Raw genomic sequence first — 23,755 nt, forward strand, 5'->3', positions numbered from 1 at the left:
GTTATTTTGGAAATCACAACCCCAAAATCCCTAGGTTGTGACCTACAATTGGGGAAGTTCTGAAATTGGAACAGTGGGATTTTGTCATAAGGATCATGTCAATTTGTCATGAGGATCATATGAAACTGTAGAAGGGCGTAGTCTAACATGATAGGCTGATGTGTTACAAATGCAATACAATGTCTTTTTAAATTTACCACTTCCGAGAAAGGAAAGTTGTCTGAGTTTGTTAAACTTTCAATCGAAAAAGAGGTCTTAATTTTGTATCTAAATGCAAAAGCAAGAGGAGACATTTTTGTGCAACATATTACATAAGTGTTATGTACAGTTTTGATACTTCATTATAGGTGGGGGATTTAAAAGTAGTTGTAAATTATTTGAGACATTATGAGGGTTGAGAATTTAATTCTGAAAAGAAACTTGGGAAGCTCGAGATTTTGTACTTGAGCTGAGAAGATTTAAGGATGACCTAATAGAGCTTTTTGATATGATGAGGGATTGTGATGCAATAAGTAGTGAACTAGATGGTTTATACTGGTTGAAGACAGCAATCTTTATACACAAGTTGATAGTGAAATTCTTTGCCATAAATCATTGCAGAAACAGCACCAATAAATTACTTTAAGAAATTGAGGTCATTTTGAAAATTTCCCCTTTATCCAAACTTCGTCCTCTATTAGTTAGCCAATTCTTTATTCATGCTCAAATACTATCCCAACACCATAGACTATTAAGTAGCCTTGTGCATGATATGTTTTATTGAGTATGTTTCAAAAATCCAATTGTATTATATCTACTGGTTCATCTTTATCCATTCGTTGTTACCATCTCAAAACAGCCTAGTAAATATGTCAGGCATGACTTCCCCTTCATGAAGCTATGCTGATTCTGTTTGATTGTATTATGCATTTTTAAATGCTTTGCTATTACATGTTTAACACATTCCTTCCTTTCACAAACACTTTCAAACTTCAAACAGACAGGTGTACAACCATTTTTCACACTGTATTTGCTTTTTAGTGCCCCAAAACTTTCTCTCACTGTCATCATTTGTTCAAATATATATTGTAAACAAGAAAGAATTGAATAAATATTTAATAGGTTCAGCCTCAGTGTTGAGGATCTGCTAAATTTGTGTAGTTTTGCAAAGCATTTAACAAATCTATGGTCTTAACTTTGATAATATCAAAACCTTCTTTAAATACATAAAAAAGAAGAGAGCTGCCAAAGTGAATAAGGCCAAATAAAGGATGAGGTTGAGTAAATAATAATGGGGAAACCAGGAAATGGCAGGGAAGTTGCATAAATAATTTGCATCAGTCTTCACAGTAGAAGGCACTGAAAGCATTCCAAAATTGCTAAATAATCAAGCGAAAAGGGATGAGTGGAAGTAAATACAAAAAATTATCACTTGAAACAAAGTGCTTCGGAAAATTATGGGCCAAAGATTGATAGTCCCGGTCCTTATGGGAATTAACTTAGGATATGAAAGGAGGTAGGTTCCGGGATAGTACGTACACAGATAGTAATCTTCCAAGAATCCTAGATTCTGGAAAAGTTCTTGAAGTTTGGAAAACTGCTCCTCTAACAATTCTTTTTAAAAAGTGACGGAGTCGAAAAACAGGTAACAATAGGCCAGTTATCTTAACGTACTTGGTAAAATGTTAGCCATTTACCAAGAATGTAATAGCAGAGCATTTAAAAATACGTAATATGGTCACGCAGAGTCAGCATGGCTTCATGAAGGGGGAATCGTGCCTCACAAATTTAATATAATTCTTTGAAGAGACAACAAGCAGGTAGATAAAGAGGCAGCAGTGGATGGGATATGTTTGGATTTGCAGAAAGCTTTTGATAAAGTTTTACATGTTAGGCTGCTTTGTAAGGTAAGAGCCCGTAGTGTCGGAGGTAGTATATTAGCAAGGATAGCGATTTGGCTAATAGAGAAGATTTTAGATAAGGCAGAGGGCATTTCCAGGAGTGCTGCAGGGATCAGCGCTGAGGCCACAATTATTTACAACATACATGGATGAGGAAAATGTGAGTGTAACCAAGTTTGTGGATGACATAAAATTAGGTGGAAAGCGTGTAATGTGGATGACACCAAAACCTGCATAGACACCAAAAACATGTCAGTGAAATGAGATGTGGGAAAATATGAGGTTATGAACTTGGCAGGAAGAAGAGAAGAACTGAATATTATTTAAATAGAGAAAAGCTGCAGAAAGCAACAGCACAGAGGGCTTTGGGAGTCACAAATGTTAGCCAAGTTCAGCAGGTAACGGGAAAGGCAAATGGAATGTTGGTATTTATTTCAAAAGCAATGGAGTACAAAGGTAGGGAGGTTTTGTTAAAACTGTACAAGGCACTAGTCAGGTTACAGCTGGAATGCTGTGACGAATTTTGGGTGTTGGAAACAAATATTGGCATTGGATGCAGCGAGAGAACATTCACTATGCTGATACTGGGTATGGACTGATTCATGGAGAGAGGTTGAATAGGATGGACGTGTACTAATTGGAACTTAGAAAATGAGAGGCAATCTCTTTGAAATGTAAAGATTCTTGCATTGGAGATGGGTGGGTGGTGGCTAGTGGTGCTATTGGTGGGAGTGGTGGTGGTGGTGGGGGGGGGGGGGTGGGGTGTTGGTTAACAGTGTAGATGCAGAGAGGTTATTTCCATGTTTTAGACTCTGGTCCCAAAGGGCATAATCTCAGAATGAGGAGTCATCCATTTAAAACATGAGGAATTTCTTCTCTGAGGATAGTGAATCTATGAAATGTTTTTATTGTAGAGGGCTTTCAGTGCTTGTTAAGTATATTCAAGGGTGAGATCGACAGATTTTTAATCAGTAAGGGAATCAGTGAGTTAAGGGGAGAAAGCAGGAAAGTGGAATTGAGGGTTATCAGATCAGTCATAATCTCATTGAATCTGTTTTGCAATTAAATGGGCTGAATGGCCTGCTTCTGCTAAATGTTATGGTCATATGTTTTGTGGTCTTAACTTTCAAAACCATTGCTTAAACTGTATTCCTATTCAGCTTTATTAATCAAAATCTTACATTACTCTATCTGCCAGTTGTCTGAGTTTTTGTTTCAGTAGATGAAACTGAATAATGATTTTATTCCTCTGCAGATTAATCTAATGCCACATGACCTCATTACTCAGCTGCTGCGGGTTCTGGCTATTGAAACCAAACAGGAAAAAGCTATCATCAATGCAGATCCAACAGAGATTGCTCTTAGTGGCCTGGAAGCTTTCTCCTTTGATTATGTTGTGAAATGGCCACTTTCGTTGATTATAAATAGGTAATTGATCTTGTTTAGCTGCAGTGCAGCATGCAGTTCTACCAGAAAAGTCCTCCTCAGTTAACTTATTTGTTTGGTTGGGACTCGAACAATACTTGAACAATACTTGATCAAGGCAATGCAGATTTCTTGTGATGATAGAAACTTAAGTCCTTCTTTAGAATATAGTTTAGTTTCTGGAATTTCACTACAGCTTTAAAAAAGATATGCTGCTCACCAACTGAATGAATCTGGTTAATGTTAGTTTGACTTGGATGTAGCATTAAGACTCACTACAGATTTATCTACAAAAGTTAGATAACATAATGAGAAGGTTGTTGGGGGTACCATCTTTCAACAGAGGCACTGCATTCCTCCTCCAATGGAAACAAAATATCCCTTTCATTTATATAACTGTGCCAAGTGGGATAGACTTCAAATACATCTCGTAACTGGGCATCCTTAAGGTGTGCTGGGCAATCCACAGCAGCCAAATTGTACTCCAACACAATTTGCAACTTTGTGGCTTGGCATATGCCCCACTCTACCATTACCAACAAGCCAGGAAATTAACCCTGATTCAGGAGGGAAAGACAGCATACCTAAGAATGAATTGTCAATCTGCACAAAGCAGGACTGCTTGCATGCTAGAAATCATAAATAGCAATCAATAGAGAGACCTAAGCAATTTTGCAATCAACACATTAGATCTAAGCTTTGCAGTTCTGCCACATCTAGTCTTGAATGGTGGTGGACAATTAAACAGCTCACAGAGGAGACTGTGCAAACATCCCATCCTCAGTAATGAGGAAGCCTCGATCATCAAGGCAAAATATATGTGTGAAGCATTCACATGAATCTTCAGCCAGAAGTGCCACGTGAATGAACCATCTCGGCCTCCTCCAGTGGTCCCCAGTGATACATGTGCTGGCCCTCAGAGAGTTTGATTCATTTCATGTGATATCAAGAAACACTTGGCGATACTGGATACTGCAAAGACTATGGGCCCTGACAACATTCATCAATAGTACTAGAGTCCAGTGATCCAGAACTTGCTGAGTCTGGAGTCAAGCTGTCCCGGTACAAATTCAACACTGGGATCAGCACAGCCATGTAGCAAATTGCCCGTGTATGTCCTGTACACAAAAAGCAGGACAGATCCAACCCGGTCAATAACCACATCATCAGTCTACTCTCAATCATCAGTAAAGTGATGGAAGGTGTCATCAACAGTGCTATTAATTATCAATAGCTCAGCAATAACCTGCTCACTGACACCTAGTTTATGCTCTGACAGGCCACTCAGCTGTTGACCTCATTGCAGCTTTAGTCAAAAGTGTAAAAGAGCTGTTTTCTAGAGATGAAGTGAGAGTGACTGCCCAGGACACCAAGGCTTATTTGACTTAATGTGGCTTCAAAAAACTCCAGCAAAGCTGGAATCAGTAAGAATCAAGGGGAAACTCTGTACTGGTTGGAGTGAGTTTAGAAGGATTTCAACATGGATTTTTAATCTACATGGTCAGGCAATCTTCAGCATAGGTCACTACCTGACATTTCAGTAACTTTTTTAACATAGATGCAACTTTTGTTGTACTTTATAACTTTAATACCAAAATAGTTTCCCAATACGTTTTTATGCACATTTGAGTAAATATTGAATGTGAGTGCGACTTTGTGTAACTTCATACCCAGCAACATTAATATTCATTTCCAAGTTCACCATGAATTTTCAGTGCATGGACAGCATTTTAATTCATATTTTCTGAGCCACATGTGACTTTGAAGACATAGTTTGGAGAAGGTTAAGAGGTGACCTAATAGAGACATGCAGGATGATCAGAGGATTAGATAGGGTGGACAGTGAGAGCCTTTTTCCTCGGATGGAGATGGCTAGCATGAAGGGACGTAGCTTTAAATTGAGGGGTGATAAATATAGGACAGATGTCAGAGTTAGGTTCTTTACTCAGAGTAGTAAGGGTGTGGAATGCACTGCCTGCGACAGTAGTAGACCCATCAAGTTTAAGGGCATTTAAATAGTTATTGGATAAACATATGGATGATAATGGAATAGTGTAGGTTAGATGGGCTTCAGATTGGTTTCACAGCTCGGCACAACATCGAAGGCCGAAGGGCCTGTACTGCGCTGTAGTGTTCTATGTTCTATATCTGACACAGAGAAAGATGGTTGTGGTGGTTGGGGTTCCATTGTTTCAGTTCCAGCACATCACTACAGAGTTTCCTCAGGATAGCGTCCTAGGCCCAACCATCTTCAGCTGCTGCATTAATGACATTCCTCCATTGGAAGGTCAGAAATGGGAATGTTCAGCACCATTCATGACTTCTTAGATATTGAGGCAGTCCATACCCGAATGCAGCAAGATCTGGACAGTATCTAGGAGTAATATTCACATCATCCAAGTGCCAGGAAATGACTGTCTCCAGTCTAGCCACGGTTCCTTCACATTCAATGATATCACCATTACTGTTTCCCCCAATATAGACATCATGTGGGTTACCAAAGACCAGAAACTGAAGTGGACTGGTAATATAAGTCCTTTGGTTTCAGTAGCAGGCCAGAGGCTAGGAATCATTGACAAAGTAACGCCCCTCCTAACTCCCCAAAGCCTGCCAACCATTGAAAGGCCAAGTCAGGAGTATGATTGAATATCCCGATTTGCCTGCAGTTGATGACTGCAGTCCCACAACTTTGAATAAACTTGAAACCATCCAGTTCAAAACAGCTCACTAGATTGGCACCATGTTAGCAAATATTCACTCCCACCAATACCTCTGCTCAAAAGCAGAGCCTGTGCTATGCGCAAGTTTCAATCCAGAAATTCAGCAAGTCTTCTCAGGGCTTGCTGGTTAGAAGGGCAGGTGCAGTAAAATATGGAAACAACACCACCTGCAATTTCCCATTCACGCCACTCACCATCCAGATTTCGAACCACCTTCCTTCAGTGTCACTGGGTCAAAGCCCCAGAACTCCCTCCCTAACATCATTGTGGATGTACCTACACCAAATGCCCAGCAGTGGTTCAAGAAGTCAGCTCATCACTATCTTCTCAAGGACAGCTAGGAATTGGCTATAAATGCTGTCCCAGCCAATGACACCCAGATCTCATCAATGAATTTAAGAAAATATTCAAAGATGATTCATGTCCAATGTTTCTCCCTCAGCTGACACTACACAAGAATTAAATTAATTGGTTAACTCTTCATTAAATTATATAATATTATTGGTTTCAGCCCTAATAGGAAGGTAAACAAGCCCTGGAAAGTTAGTTAACTTAACATTGAAGTGTCTGCAGCCATAATATAGTGAAACCTGCACTCTCAAAACCCTAGCCACCATCATAAATTAAGGTGCACCAGCTGATCCACATTTGGATACATCAGTTATGTGAAACTTAGGTGAAGCATGTTTGAGCAACCACTTCCAATTTCTGATGTATTTTTAATCCATATTATGTAAGTTAACTCAGATCTAAAAAGATAGTTCAAAACTTCCTGAAATTTTCATATTGATCATGAAATAGCAGTGAAGCTAGTTTGTAAGTTCTCATTCCAGTGGTACTTAGTTTTTTTAATCAGCATATTAAGTCTTTTTTTATTATAAAACCATGATAACAGTGGAAAAGATTTGCTGTTAACAGGATTTTTTTCTGTTTACTGTTACCACAACCCATTATGCTGTGACATTCAGCTTTCTGACTGATTTCCAGGCAGGATCTGTCACCCAGCTTACTGAGAATTCATATGCCAGCAATCATCTGCCTGGCAGGAAGTTCGGTTAGCTGATACTCAATGGAATTCAGGGTCATTACAGATACCTGGGAAGCTTGGCAGGAAATGTCTATATGAAATTTGAATCCCTCATTAAATTAGCTAATGTTCAATGTATTTCAGAGATTTATTTTGTAGGATTTTTGATTTTATTAAAAATAGGTTTTGACTGTTTTAATTTAAAATTAAATAAGAGTAAGATCTACACTATGTGCAAGGCTAATAATCCTTTGTACTGAGACAACCAAGGGAGGGTTTTTTTTTGTTTTCTGTGGCAAAAATATCAAATTTAATTGCAAAGCTACAATAAGGAAATTAGTTTGAAAAAATAGTATTTGTAAAGCACCTATTATTTGACAACCCTTGACATCACAAAGCTTGATTTTAATGGAGTCGATGGGAATTGTGTACTCTGAAGTCCTGCCTAGCATAAAGGGAGATGGTTCTGATTATAGATCAGCTCAGTCCAAAGACATCACTACAGGAGTTCTTTAGGGTGGCGGTCTAGGCTCAGCCACCTTGAGCTGTTTTAAAAATGGCCTCTGTCCATCATAAGAACCAAAATAGGGACGTTTCCTAATGTTTGCACAATATTCAGTACTTTCACATCTCCTCGGGTACTGAGGCAGTCTACGTCCCAGTGCAGCAAGATATAGACATCATTGCACACTTGGTCTGATAAGTGGCAAGTGACATTCGTGCTGCACAAGTGCCAGACAATGATCATCACCAATAAGAGAGAACCTAAACATTGCCCCTTGACGTTCAATGGCATTACCATTGCTGCACCTCAACTATCACATTCTAAGAGTTACCATTGACAAAAAATTAAAACTGGAAAAGCTATATAAATACTGTGGATATGAGAGTAGGAATTCTGGGTGTGTACCTTGCTTCTGACTCCCCAGATCCTGTCCAGCATTCACCAGTCAAGAATGTAATAGAATTACTGTTCACTTGTCTGAATGGGTGTTGTGCCAACAACATTCAAGCAGCTCAGCGCTATCCAGGACAAATCAGCCTGCTTGATGGGTACCATATCACCATCTTGAACATTCATTTCCTTCACCAGTGCACAGTGGCATCAGTGTACCATCTACAAGATGCACTGCAGTAACTTACTGAGGCACCTTCAACAGCACTTCCAACCTGTACAACAGAAAGGTAAGAGAAGCAGGTATCTAGAGACCTCACTGCCTGCAACTTCACCTCTCAAGTGAGGCACCATCCTGACTTGGAATAAAAACTGAAAGAACTGTGGATGCTGTAAATCAGGAACAAAAACAAAGTTGCTGGAAAAGCTCAGCAGGACTGGCAGCATCTGTGAAGGAGAAAACAGTTAACATTTCAGGTTGAACCAGAAACTTTTAAGTCTGTTTTCTCCTTCACAGATGCTGTCAGAGCTGCTGAGCTTTTCTGGAAACTTTGTTTTTGTTTCTGACTTGGAATGATATTGCTGTTCCTCCACTCTGCTGGGTCAAACTTCAATGAACATCTCTCAACCCCCTTCCTAACAGCCCTTAGGCATCCCCAACCCCAAGAACAGCTGCAGTCCATAAATGTTGCTCACCATCACCTTCTGCAGAGTAATTTGGGATGGACAAATACATTCTGGTCTAGTCTGCGTCACTCTCATCCCATGAACTAATCTAAAAATTGTGTTAGGCTCCTCAAAGCGTTTCAAAGATTGAAACAGCTTTGAAGTCTTGTGACAGTTGCTGGTCAAATATAGAAAGCTTAACACTATTTGCAAAATAAATACTTGGAATAATAAATCTGAAATCATTATTGACTTGATCTAATCACTCAAGCTATCAATTGCTGTGCTGCAAACTGGCTTCAATATTGTTTCCAAGACTTTTGTTTTACATGTTGCACACAATTGACTTGTTGAGTGGAGAACATGGGAGTTAATGACATGAATGTGTTACATGCAATAAGTAAGTGACTGACCCTCATTGTTTGATTCGAGTTGAGTCAGTGTGTAAATACTGCCCTTCTTACCTTCAGTAATTTTCTCAGGCACATGCAGCTTGTTATTATATTTCATGTTTTTGTACTTTTGATTTCTTGCCATTTTTGCTCTCCTCCTACCTGTAATCACAAGACTTCTTTAAAACGATGGAGTTGAAGCTAAATGCCCTGGAATGGTATGAATGAGTTTCCTAAAATGTGTTTTGTGTGAGAGCATTTATTTGATTAAATGGAAGATGAACTATATTGAAAGTACGATAAGCATCGTATCATTCTAAAGTATCACGTAGAGACCACTATAACCATTAACTTTATGATAGTGAATAATTGTTTAGTTTTAACTTTAAAAGCAAACCTGATACTTTCACAACAAATGCTCGAGAGACTTTCTGTTATTATTTCATGGATGATTCCAATTACTTTGCATATTAAAAGGCAAAGTCGCCATAGTTCCAGAGAACCATCAGGTTGCTTTCATTAGAGAGAGGCAGCTGGTGGTGATTTTAACCTGAGGGTCGTCATGTCGCAGGAGAGGGGAGTGATTGAGAAGGTGAGACCTTCATGGTAGCCTCAGCTAGTAAAGGAGTTCAGCCCATGCTGCTGGCATCACTCCACTTCACAAACCAGTCGTTCAACCAGCTGAGCTAACCAATCCCCTCTATGAGTTAAAATTCTAGAAGGCATTAGGAACAATAACGCAACAATTTTTTTAGCAGAATACTGAGATTTAAAATTATATGTGTACAGTTTGAAAACATGATGCCATAAGATGCATTCTAAACATCCGTCTAAAAGAGGCTTTATGTAGTTGTTCCAACAAACATTGACAATAAAGATCTCATTTCTGTTTCTAGTGTTGCATTTCTGTAAGCTTACTATTCATTTGTTTATTCTCAATAGGAAAGCTTTGACTAGGTATCAAATGCTCTTCAGACATATGTTTTACTGCAAACATGTGGAACGGCAGCTGTGCAACGTGTGGATCAGTAATAAAGTTGCAAAACAGAATTCATTACACTCGGCTAAATGGTAAGTATGTTTTGGAACAAGGTGTACCATGCGTTCTCAAGATTTAGTGCATTGCTGTATTGCTACTGGAATAGTGTATTTCCAACTATTGTAAGCCTCCATCTCTGGATATGTTGGCTCATAAGCCAATTTTGAAGTGTTCAGATTCTTTCACATTTTACAGCATAGCCATTTTTTTTCTCTAATAGAGCTTTCCGTTACACATCATACATTGCTTGAATGAAAATAGCATCATTTCAATTTAATTCACGGGCAAAATGGTCTTGCAATTTGTGTAAATTGTACAAAATTATATAGGTTCACATTATCAATGATCTGAGAATTAGAGCTTGCATTGTGACAAATGTCCTTTAAAATACATCCACTTTTTATATGGAAGATATGAAATATGTAATTTAGCCAGTCATAAGAGCATAGGGTAAGAATGTGGAGAACAACATACGGATCCACTTATTAAAATGCTACTTGTTCATTTTTGGCATTTTGTTTAAATATTATATGAATTAATAGCTATTTATATTGAATAAAGTAAATACACTTTAGCTGATTGAAACCAAGCCTAAAAATTGCGGTTCTTACATGAGAATTCCATTGAGCAGATTTTTCTTTTGTAAATTGAGAAACCTTGTAGCATTTATCCACCCAACTTGTTTATTGAGCTCCATCATTGCCATCTGCGCAGAATACAAGGTGTGGCTCAAACTTCATATGCACAAAACATACTGACTGGAAACTTCTTTGGGTTTACCCAATCAGTTCCCATAATTTCAGCTGTGGAGTGGGTGAAACCACAAGAAAATATCTGACAGAATTCTTTTGAGACATGTAATTGGATGAATATTCAATTTGATCTGTCATGGTCTCGTTTTTTTTGTTTTGAGACGTTGTCTACTTGTTCTTAATGTTAACCACATTGATTCATTCTTTCTTAAATTGAAGTTAGTCGCAATTTAGAAATATGTATTCATTATGTGAATTACTCCCAGTTATTCAAAGACTGTTATAAATATTTGAAACCTAATATGCAAAATGTCTATTCCTCAAAAGTATTTTAATCCTTTAAAGGTTTGAGTATAACGCATTGTTTTTGTGAAGACATGGATTCAGAATTGGTATCAACAGAAACAGATGTTAACTTGTCCAATCACGCTGTCATCCTCTCTCTTGTCAAACAGCAGATGAGCCAACCATTCCCATAACCAAGTCCCTTCATAAATGGGCAGGTCATTAGCCAGAGTCAACTCTGTAACCAGGAGACGTGCCTGGGCATATATTGCAGGTAGTGAGGAAGTTATCACCCAATGCCCCATCGGACATGACTTGTCAATTCAGTATTTGGGTGCTGGAGCTCTGCCTCCTGTTTGCTACAGTAGAGCCACATCATTCTCCTCAAACATGAGTGTCCTGCTAGGTATAAACCTGCTATTCAGACATCAGAGCTTTGCTTCTCTTCTCAATGGTACTGCCTGAAGTGGAGCTCAAATGCATAGCCTTCTGACTTGATTGGAAATGGTACCACAGAGCCAAAGTTCATGTCTCCAATACATTTTAGTTTTGGGTAATTTTTTTTTTACAAGCATGTTTGACTCTGAACTTCTTTGAGGAAGAAAACGGGGAATTATAGCCATTTAAACTTGAGGAATAACTTGACATATAAACTGTATTAAGGCTGTAATACACTGTATTGTAATAATAAACTGTATTTATTGTGAAAAAGTGATAGACAAAATCAATTTTATTCTCACCTTTTTGTCCTGAATATAGGGATTTTAGTTATAGGATTTCGATAGTTCAGGTTTTAGGTGTTCACCATAAGTGTTGCTTTTTCCATTAGGTTTGCTGCAGCTTTCACTTTGAGACAGCGAATGCTGAATTTTGTGCAGAACATTCAGTATTACATGATGTTTGAGGTTATGGAGCCGAATTGGCACATTATGGAAAATAATCTAAAATCCGTAAGTAATCTTCAAAATAGCTGGAGAGCAATTAACAAAGTCTAATGGTACCACACTTTCACCTAGTATTTTGCTGAAACCATTTTAATGTATAAAATATTGCCAAATTCCTGGACAGTTGGTACTGTATTTTGCGCTGTGCAGCTTTTAACTTGGACAATGTGGAAAAGATTAGCTCAGCATTTCTTTTCGGTTATAATCATGAGGCAAATTACATTTAAGAAAATATAAATTACCTGCTGTTAAAAGCGTTTAGTTTTAATGAATACTCTGAATGTGTTTTGTTTTTCCTACTCACTAACCTCACGTAAACCTTTTGGCAATAATGGAAAAATTGCTGAGGAATTGTAAGCTAAATGTGGAAGACATTACTGTAGAGACAGCTAATTAAATCAAAATGTACGCTAACCATATTGTTGTCATACTGTCTCATGGTACTTAATAAAATATTTAGACAAGATTTCATAGTTATTTATGCCCCTTGTTAATACTGCCTGTACTGTATATCCTATTAATATTTATAATTGGAAGTATTTGAAATAGAAGTACATCTTCAATGTTTTCACATTGAAATTATTGTTTTTGGTTATTTTTTGTTAGAATTTCATCATTGCTTTATTATGGATAGTAGTAAGGATAAAAATGTTTGGTTTATAGATACTTCAGATGTACATTCGGGGGTCATTCAATCTCAGTCAAGCGTTGTTTCCAGTTTTAAAACATTAGTGTTGTTCACACTTAAAGTAAAAGGACGTCGGCTGAGATTGTAGCTTAGAACCATAGACGCCAAAATTTATACAGTAGAATATTGTCATTGGTGATTTGAGCACAGCTTTTCCTTTGATCACACAGCGTATGACTTTAAATGGCAGCTGTGTTTGTTTGTACTGTGCCTTGAGAGGGTAATTTATGCTTGAAATTGAAGTAAAGAAATTGGCCTTTGGTGCCCAGAAGTACAGGACATTTCCTGTTCTGTAGTTAACACTGAAAAAGAATTTTAAAATGTTATTTTTCATGGAAGCATAGAACAAAATCATTGATTATAACACAGGAGGCCATTCAACCCATTATGTTCATGTTGTCTCCTCACAAGAACAAGTCAACGACTCTTACTGCACTACCCTCTCCTCGTAGTCCTGACATTTCTTTTCTCCTCAGTTGCTTATCCAGTTCCGTTCTGAAAACTATCATTGAATCTGCCTCCATCATAGGCACAGACTGCCTTCTTGAGCCTAACTGCATTAAAGATGTCCTTCCTCTTGTCGTCTTTGATTCTTTTGTCAATCATGTTAAATTTCTGTCTTCTGGGCTTCCCTTTCTGACTATGGTAATAGTTTATCTCAATCTGCTTTGTTTAGACCCCTCATTATTTTGCATGTTATTATCATATTTTTTCTCTAAAGAAGACAACTCCAGCCTGTTTGGTAACTGCAGTTCCTCATCCCTGGAAACATTTTCACAAATCTTTTCTGCACCTTCTCTAAAATCTTCATATTTTTCTGGAAGTGTGGTGCTTTTTTTTAAATTCTATTTATAAATCCCAGGATCCTATAATCCTTTTTAACTATTTTCTCAACCCCACCCTGCCATTTTCAACAATTTAAGCACATAGACCCCAAAATTTCTTTGTTCTACTGATCATTAAACAATGTGTTAGCATATGTAAAGAGAGAATCATCAGCAACTAGAAAGGTGCTCAGAACTATAGTATAAATGCCTTTTGTGTGCAAATTCCTGGAACTTGGGTCAGCTTGCAGTTATACGTCAGATGTCTGATTACTTTCAATCAATTCAGGATCCAGCGTATTCGGTGGTATGGTGCTCTTCTGGAAATGGATTTTGAAATGGTTTTGCTAACTAAGATGAGTGCAACTGGTCTGAGATTGTGCTTTCTGCTTGTTACACGTACTCTACATCAATTCAACTGCTCATAGACATACCGGGAAAGAAGAAAACATTGCATCGTCCTTGGATTGAACATATGATTATTCAGTAAGCGACTAGATTTCATGCAGTTGTGCAATACCAGAAATGGATTTAATTAAGTGTGATGAGTTCTGATTAGGCAAATGGCCTGGTGCCGGAAGTTTTGCTCGAAGTCTGGGTACATTTGTTGGTGAAGTTGGAAAGTTGCCATCCTTGAAGCCTAGAGTGGAATGGCTATTCCTAGGCTTCCTCAGTTATATTGCAGTTCTTTGCATTCTGTGGTGTTGTCAGTTCATTAGAGTATGCAAGTGCCTGAATTTTTTTTAATGTTGTCCATTTTTGTCTCAAACCTAATTTATAATAATAATACTGATTGCTGCTCCGTCTTTCCTGATTCTATCCAGAAAGTGAATGATGTAAAGATCACGGTACTCTAAAGCATATTCATGTATCTTATGATAACTTGGAAATGATAAGCTATTTGCCTGAGTTACAATCCGTGAATCTATATGTTTTTGATTAGGACCAAGATGTTTATTTAATTGCTAACTACCTGGTTCTAGACATGAAGATAATTTAGCATAAAATTAATTTCAATAATGTCAAGAAAGGGTTGAATATTGCAAAGCCTATGTGCACTGACTAGCCAACTATTCCTGTACACCTACAACGCTGACGCCTGCTTAGCAATATGGATAATTACCCTGAGATGTCCTGTCCACAAAAAGCAGGAAGATTGAATCCAGCCTATTACTGTTATATTAGTCTGCTTTTAATCATCAGCAAAGTGATGGAAGATGTTGGTTTAGTTTTTTTTCTACAAAGCCCACTTGGCTCCTGACCTCATTACAGCCTTGGTCCAAATGTGGACAAAAATGACCTTAAGGGTAATTGCCCTCAACAAGGCATCACTTCACCCAAAGTGGATCAAGAAGCTTTATCAAAACAAGAGACATTGGAACTCAGCGGGAAGCCTTCATAATGATTAGAATCGTAACTTGCACAAAGGAAAGTAGTTGTGGTTTATTGAAAGTCACTTGTATCAGCCGTTTTGACAGATCAACAGCCAGGAATCCTGCAGCAAGTAACTCACCTGCTGACTCTTCAAAGCCTGTGCCATCTACAGTGGCATAAGTCATAGAGTCATAGAGATGTACAGCACGGAAACTGACTCCTCAGTCCATCTCACCCATGCTGACCAGATACCCTAAATAAATCTAGTCCCATTTGCGAGCATTTGGCTCATATCTCTTTCAACCCTTCCAGGCACCTTTTAAATATAATTGTACCAGTCTCCACCACTTGTGCTGGGAGCTCATTTCATATACACACCACCCACTGCATGAGAAAGTTGCCTATTAGGTCCCTTTTTAATCTTTCCCCTCTCACATTAAAACTATGCCCTCTAGCTTTAGACTCCTCCAACCCAGGGAAAAGACCTTGTCTATTTAACCTATCCATGCTCCTCATGATTTTATAAACCTTTGTAAGGTCTCCCCTCAACCTCCGAAGCTCCAGGGAAAATAGCCCAAGGCTATTCAGCCTCTTCCTATAGCCCAAATCCTCAAACTCTAGCAACATCCATGTAAATCTTTTCTGAACACCTTTTTCTAGTTTCACAATATCCTTTCTGTAGCAGGGAGACCGGAATTACAGGCAGTATTCCAACAGTGGCCTAATGAGTGTCCTGTACAGTCCCAACATGACCTTCCAACTCCTATACTCAATGCACTGACCAATAAAGGCAAGCATACCGTATGCCACCATTGCTATCCTATCCACATGCAACTCCACTTTCAACGAATTATGAACCTGTACTCCAAGGCCTCTCTGTTCAGCAACACTCGCCAGGACCTTACCATTAAGTGTATAAGCCCAACCCTGATTTGCCTTTCAAAGATGCAGCACCTCAGGAGCGTGAAGGAATACTCTCCACTTGCCTGGATGAATGCAGTTCCAACAACACTCAAGAAGCTTGACACCACCTAGGTCAAAACAGCCTGCTTAATTGGCACCCTGTCTAATTCCTTAAACATTGCACCCTCCACTACTCAAGCACAATGACAGCAGAATGTACCATCTATAAGATACACTGCAACAACTCACTGATTCATTGAACAACACTTCCCAAATTTATAGCATCCAACACCTAGAAGGACAAGAACATTAAATGTATGGGAACAACACAACCTGCAGTTTCACCTGCAAGCTCCAGACCATCCTGACTTGGATGTTCCTTCACTGTCTCTGGGTCAAAATCTGGAACTACCTTCCCACTAGCATTATGGGTGTCTTTACACCGCAAAGACTGCAATTTAAAGAAGGAAACTCGCCATCGTCTTCTCCAAGGCAATAAAGTATGGATGATAATTGTTAGCTCAACCAGTGATGTCCAAATCTTATGAATAAATTTAAAACTTTTTTTCCAACCAGTTACTGGATACTAATTTTGTATATTGATGTTGTGCATCATTGTTTTGCATGCTGAATAATAATTAGCACTGTTTAGAGACAGCGTTACATTTGGAGGTGGAAGGGGTTGGCATTCTGGCCTATCAAAATAGCTGTTCACCTAAATAGAGACCGGAACTTCAACTGAAGATCATTGCAGACTTGTTCCTATGGCCCACTTGAGGTCTTTGCAAATGTTTCTCCAGTGGCTGATCGTGACAATGACCCAAAGAAAACTTTTGCGTTTACCTACTAAACACAATTTAGGAACCTATGAAGTTACCTATTCAGTTTTGTAACTCTTAAATGAAGCTTCTTAGAACTCAAGCAACATATTTTTAAAGGTTTAAATTATGGATAACATTCAGCACTCCCCTATCATCTCAATCATAAAGCAGTATTTAACTAAAGTATGTGAAGTATCCTATGGTCAATCAGTACTTTTCATAATTTGTGTTATTGTTTACTACTTCATTAGGCATCTAATATTGACGAAGTTTTGAGCTATCATACCAGTTTTCTGGACAACTGTATGAAGGATTGTATGTTGACTAATACGGTGCTGCTGAAGATTTTTTCAAAACTTATGTCAGTGTGTGTCATGTTTACCAACTGTATGCAGGTAAGCCCACTCCGATTTCATTGTACATGTTGATGAGTATTGAGGTTTTGATGCTGTTTTATATCGTAGTCCCATCTTCATTCTTCCTCGTCAAATCAGCTATCTGTCTGCGACTGTCAAGACCAGTGATGCTGTGCTGTAACAGAAGCCGAGGACAGTTGGGAGGAGTTGAGTTTCCAGTGAGAAACTTGGAAATTTGAGTTTCCCAGTTTGCTGTGGAGTTTTGACAGCTCAGTGAGTTTGATTTGATAGGTTCTCTATCTGGAGTAATAGTGATTGATAAGCCTGACCTCCTGTTGGCTGAGGGAGTACAGCCACAGAAAAATTGCCTATAAAGTGTGGAGCTGGAGGAACACAGCAGGCCAGGCAGCGTCAGAGGAGCAGGAAAGCCGGCGTTTCGGGTCAGGACTGTTCTGACATTTCTGAAGAAGGGTGCCGAACCAAAACATAACTTTCATGCTCCTCTAATGCTGCCTGGCCTGCTGTGTTCCTCCAGCTTCATACTGTGTTATTTCTGACTCCAGCATTGTCAGTTCGTACTATCTCTGAAAAATTGCCTGTAACTGGTTGGGTGGCCAGACAGAGATAATGGGAACTGCAGATGCTGGAGAATTCCAAGATAATAAAATGTGAGGCTGGATGAACACAGCAGGCCAAGCAGCATCTCAGGAGCACAAAAGCTGACGTTTCGGGCCTAGACCCTTCTTCAGAGAGGGGGATGGGGAGAGGGAACTGGAATAAATAGGGAGAGAGGGGGAGGCGGACCGAAGATGGAGAGTAAAGAAGATAGGTGGAGAGAGTATAGGTGGGGAGGTAGGGAGGGGATAGGTCAGTCCAGGGAAGACGGACAGGTCAAGGAGGTGGGATGAGGTTAGTAGGTAGATGGGGGTGCGGCTTGGGGTGGGAGGAAGGGATGGGTGAGAGGAAGAACCGGTTAGGGAGGCAGACAGATGTTTGAGATGCCCTCAGTTAGGTAGTCTGGTGGTAGAAATGGCAGGTGAGAAGCAATTTCACCTGAAGCTGTATTTGCCTCACTTTAACTTGCTGTGTTTCTTCAGGCTTGGGAAATGTTCCTGGTCAGCATTGAATCAACAAAGTAGGTTAAAGCAGAGGCTGCCATTTCAGAGTAAAAGAAAGGAGCGAATTGGCAATTACCACCCCACTTCTAATCTGAACAACTGTTAATGAATGTAATACATCATGGTTTTGAAGCCAGTCACCTCTGCTTTGGATAAGCAGCTGGGGTACCACCAAGTATTTCATTTCCTAACCCAGAGGCACTAGTTTAAATTCATGTGTGTGAGCCATTGTCCCATCTGACATCAACTCTGGTTGCACTGAATGTCAAAGCCAAGACTTCTGAACAGTTGTTGCTAAAGTTCCAGGCAAACGTTGACTGACAATCATTACCCCTTGCTTGCTAACCCTTTCAAGAATCTATAGAATTTAGACAACAGAAATGAGAAAAAAACACATGACTTATTAAAGGCATAATAAGTACAGAAATGCTTTAGTTCCAATTGACCTTGATGTTCAATATTCATTATACAACGTTCTAAGAACGTCTGCCTGCTTTCTGAAGTATTTTCAGCTTTTGAAATGTAGCCAGTAGGTTTAGAAGTGAAAGGATTAAAACTGGTACAATTTAAATTAGTTGCATGTGGTAAGTGATTCCAATTACTGTGCAGTTAACACACAACTTGTGTTGTACACATACCCTGATCACTTGGTAAATAAGGCAAGTGTCGATGGTTGAATCCAAATCCTCAAACTTATCTACAGTCTCAGCCTTTGTTGACTTGTTGCTTTGTGTCAAAAAGAAACCATCTGTTTAAATTTGTTCCATCTTTCTTTTCCATTTAAAAATAGGTGGAAAGGCTGCATTTTGGAGGTTTTAGTGATCCCCATATATATCAAAAAAATTTCCAAGCTTCATTCTTCAATTACTAAATTTCTTTTGAAGAGCCTATTCCATCCATCCTAAGTTAGTGTGTAAATTATACCAAACAATATAAGGTACTTTAGTGCAAACATAACAGCATTCTTTAAGCAGCTGGAAAGAGCATACTTTTTTTTTGGAGAAAAAATAAATTTTAAGCCACTGGGGTAATCCTGTACAATTGGTAATGTCATCTTTTGAGGGAACCATTAAACTGAGGACCCTGCCACCTTACTATTTCCAAATAGGGTAAGAGAGTTCTGGCCAGCTTCCTAATGTGCATTCATCTTCTAACTAATACCAGCAAAACAGATTATCTGGTGGTCATCTCTATGCTATCTGCTGTGCACCAGTTGGTTGCCACATTTCTTACATTGCAATAGTGTCTTGCCAGTCAAAATTACTTCATTAATTAGGATGTCTTGAGACCGAGAAGCTATTTGCACGTAGGACTTTTCTTTTAGAGACCGACATCATCACAGACCTGATTAACAGAATTATGTTTTCTTCTCTGAAGGTTTCCTTGGAGTACGTGACTTATAAATAGGTGATTCTTTAAAAATCATGTCAAGTTATCCAATGACAAGTGGTTCATCGAATCATAGAATCCCTACAGTGTGGAAACAGGCTCTTTGGCCCAACGAGTTCACGCCAACCCTTAGAACATCCCACCCAGACCCATCGCCTCACAAATCACTGAATCTACACATCCCTGCAAACTATGGGTAATTTAGCATGGCCAATCCACCTAGCCCGCACATCTTTGGACTGTGGCAGGAAACCCATGCAGACACGGGGATAGTTTGCAAACTCCACACAAACAGTCACTCGAGGGTGGAATCGAACCCAAGTTCCTGGTGCAGTGAGGCATTAGTGCTAACCACCGAGTTTGTGTGCGGAATGAACTTATGGAGGAACTAGTGGCTATGAGAAAAGTTACAACATTTAAAAGACATTTGAATAAGTACATAAATAAGAAATGTTTGGAGGGATATAGGCCAGACATTGGCAGGTGGGACTAGCTTAGTTTGGGTTTATGGTCGGCAGGGACTGGTTGGACCAAAAGGTCTGTATGACTCTGTAACTGATTCTTTCCATATCCATGGAGCCAGTTCGGGGCATCACCAAGTTAGTTGACTAAGTTTTTGTTTTCTCAATTCTAACTGTAGAATAATAGATCAGATATAAAATATGCATGTCATATGTCTCCTTCATTGGGTTAAAAGTGCAAAATCAGAGATCAAAATCAAACCTCAATTGTCTTTCACAAATGAGAACCTGTTGCTGAGCATCCATTTAGCATAATTTCAAACAAATTACGTAATTTGAAATTATGGCAAGCCCTGGACCGAAAGCCCAGGATTTGTTAATTGTATTTAACCTCAGTCCTAAGCAAAGCCAGACTGTGTTCAGTGTTGAGAGTGTGAAATTATATGTTTTGTAAAGCAGGCTGAACAGTCTATTGGCTTACTGCAGACTAACCGGCAGAATTGACTTTCCTTTATGGAACAATAATGTATTAATGTTAACATTGCAGTCATTTTGTTTATTTAATTCTGCTTTATAAACTGGCTGAAAGAACCATCATACTTTCAGAGATGTCAGGAAACAGGGTGAAAACATTTCCACAACCAGCTAAACTAGCTGTGAATGGCATGAGAGAGTTGAATTTTCTGACTTGATAGTTTCCCCTGGTTCTAGACAGCCAGGTAGGGGAACCATCCTTTCTGTATCTACTCTGTTTAGCCCCTTAATTCGTAAAATGAGGTCCCTTCTTACTCTTCTCAACTCTAAGAAAAGTGGGCTTGTAATCTCTAATCTCTCTTCCATAGCAACAATTATTTCTTTAAATAATTATATCAAGCCATCTAATGAATTATTCTCTGTGAAAATTTGAACAAATGACTGCTGCATTTGAAAATAAATGTTGAATCGAAGAAAAAAGTCAACAAAGCTATTGAAATTAAGTCCTTCAAACATGCTTCAAAATGATCTTCTACATCCACTGCATTCTCTCTAAGCAAGTGGGTGGATAAGTTTGAGGATTTTTCTTGGGTAAGGAGACTAAGTCGATGCACAATATTTCGGATGTAGTCTCACTAGTCTATATAAAAGAAACATAACAACATATTTACTCTTGTATTCAAACCTCTTGCATAAATGCCACATACCATTTGCCTTCCTAATTGCTTGATGCACGTGCATGTTAGTTTTCAGCAATGTATGAACAGGGCACTCAGGTCTTTTTGGATATCAACACTTCCTGTTACTTAAGATACACCCCTACCAATGTGGATAACGTCAGCTTATCCAGATAATACTTCATCTGCAATGTTCTCGCACACATCTAAGAAATCCCTTGAAGCTTCTTTGCATACTCCTCATAACACATTCCGTTCTGTGACATCCACAAACTTGGAAATATTATTTATGATCCTCCCCCAAATCATTGATTTAGACAATGAGAAACTAGGGCCTAAGTATTGATCCTTGTAGTACCCTTTAGGCTGTGGCCTGTCCACCCAAAAGTGACTGAATTCTGGCTTCAGATTTTCAATCCCTTCACTTAGGAAAGAGAATATTTGCGTCAGAAACAAGGCTGCAGTAATCTTAGAGACTCATCTTGCTTTCATATTCATAAGGTAGCCATGATGTGGAGGTGCCAGTATTGGACTGGGGTGAACAAAGGCAGAAGTCTGACAACATCAGATTATAGACCCACAGGTTTGTTTGAAATAACAAGCTTTCAGACCACTGCTCCTTCATCAGGTCAAATAAACCTGTTGGACTATAACCTGGTGCTGTGTGACTTCTATTTTTATAAGGAATAACCATCCTTACTTTAAATTTTCGTATTTGTATTTTAGCTCATAACTGTATTTTTTTTTACTTGGATACCTTTCAGCAATTGTGTGGTAATAAAATAACCTTTTATTTTGATTAAAGCATAATGCTGTACTACTAGTTATTTCAAAATTGGAACACTCAAAGGGAATAGAAACGAGTTATATAAACTCATAATTCATGCACCGCTCTAATGGCCTACGTAGTGTGATCATGACAGTGACAGTAGAATTATTGTGGTCTCCTATCTCAAGTGTATGTTTAATTTAGGATTGTCTGAACTACTGGAGTTTTACATTTACTCACTTTATCCTCAGAGGTTTACTCAAAGCATAAAGATTGATAGTGAGATGTCACGCCTGACACTGGAACATGGTACAATGAAAGGTCCACCAACTCACTTAGAACGAACTGAAGAGATTGAAAAGAAGAGGCTCACCAAAAAGGCAAATATTCTAATAGATTTTTTTAAAATTCCTGACAATGTACTTAGCATGTTAACAACAAATATTATGCATTAAAAATACAGTAATCTTGTAAAATTCAGCTTCTTGTGGATTATTGTTGTGGTATGAAAAGAACATAGCCCTTTTGACTTTGGGAACTGCAATTTAAATATATCCCATCTGGAATGAATTGGTTCTTCATCAAACTAATGTGGTAACCGCAACCCTGTTTGTTTATCAGAATAAACCCCCAGCAATTTTGCAGAAATTGATGAAGTCAGGGGCTGGATGTTGAAGAAGTTAGAACTATTCATAATGATGCAGTAGATATGCTGTTGTAAGAGCTGGATTGGGATGCACACTGCAAAGATGTGGGAGTGCTTGTTGCAGACAATGGGGGGGAGCATAAATTATATCCACTTTTATGATCCAGTATTGAATTTTAATACATAACATGATGTAATTTCTAATTTCCCTAATTTGTTTGTCATCAGTTCCTTCATATCTAATTTACAAACCAAACAATGGTTCAATGTACATTAAATGCTTGTTGTCTAGCCGTATTATTGAAGTTTGACTATTTTCACAGTTTGTAGCAGAGCATGTAGATGCACTGCATTCGACACCTGGATTTGAGGGTACAGTGAACACATTTGACAACAATTTCTCTTCCAATCTGCTTGACCTGCTGGACAGATTAAGCATTTCAAGCACAAATGACTGCGAGCATAGTATGATCAATATAATATACAGGTAGGTCACAAGATTGGTTTACTGTCCACATACAGCATTTGAAAACTGTATATTACTGTTGATGTTGAAGTCATTTGTCGTTTGATTGTTCTGCATAAAAATAGCCAAAAACAGCCAGTCTTAACAAGTGGTAAGAATCATATTGTCTCTCAAGCCTACGATTAATTTTTTTCTGAAAAGTTAATGTTTTTATTTTGTGAACTTAATAGTTTCTTCTTATTAGCTTAAAATTGATAGAATCCTGGAAAATAATAGCACAGAAACTGGTTATTTTCCCTGGTATTATTTTCTGTATTAACTATCTTGTGTAATCCCAATCCCCTGTTCATGCCGTTCTTTTTCCTAGGAATTTTAAAGAGGAAGTGTAATTCTATTTCAAACAGATTGGTGGTCTGTGCTTCAGCAATGATTGTACCAGAGAATTCATATTCTAACACCTGTGTGGGAAATGATATTTTCCTAATAGTTCCTTTAATTGCTCAATCCTTCGTCCTCCATTTGTGTGTCACAGTCTGATGTTAAAAACTCATGAAGCTGCAATTTAAATCTATCCCATCTGGCATGAACTGGTTCTTCATCAAACTAACGTGGTAACTGCAACCCTGTTTGTTTATCAGAATGAACCCCCAATTTTGCAAAAATTGATAAAATCAGGGGCTGGATGTTGAAGAAGATAGAACTATTCATAATGACGCAGTAGATATGCTGTTGTAAGAGCTGGATTGGGATGCACACTGGAAAGA

At 38.5% G+C, this 23,755-nt stretch overlaps 1 protein-coding gene across 1 annotated transcript in view; it reads left to right on the top strand.

Moving 5' to 3' along the window:
* Positions 1-23,755, top strand: part of tubgcp2 (tubulin gamma complex component 2) — a 47,833-nt gene that overhangs the window by 21,960 nt on the left and 2,118 nt on the right. The window contains exons 12-17 of the mRNA XM_059640237.1: positions 3,136-3,308; positions 9,948-10,076; positions 11,911-12,031; positions 16,887-17,030; positions 22,131-22,259; positions 22,849-23,012. Coding sequence (XP_059496220.1) covers positions 3,136-3,308; positions 9,948-10,076; positions 11,911-12,031; positions 16,887-17,030; positions 22,131-22,259; positions 22,849-23,012 — 860 coding nt within the window. The remainder of the gene's footprint in view (positions 1-3,135; positions 3,309-9,947; positions 10,077-11,910; positions 12,032-16,886; positions 17,031-22,130; positions 22,260-22,848; positions 23,013-23,755) is intronic.

The sequence above is a fragment of the Stegostoma tigrinum genome, chromosome 37, assembly GCF_030684315.1.
Source record: "Stegostoma tigrinum isolate sSteTig4 chromosome 37, sSteTig4.hap1, whole genome shotgun sequence".
NCBI classification, from domain to species: domain Eukaryota; kingdom Metazoa; phylum Chordata; class Chondrichthyes; order Orectolobiformes; family Stegostomatidae; genus Stegostoma; species Stegostoma tigrinum.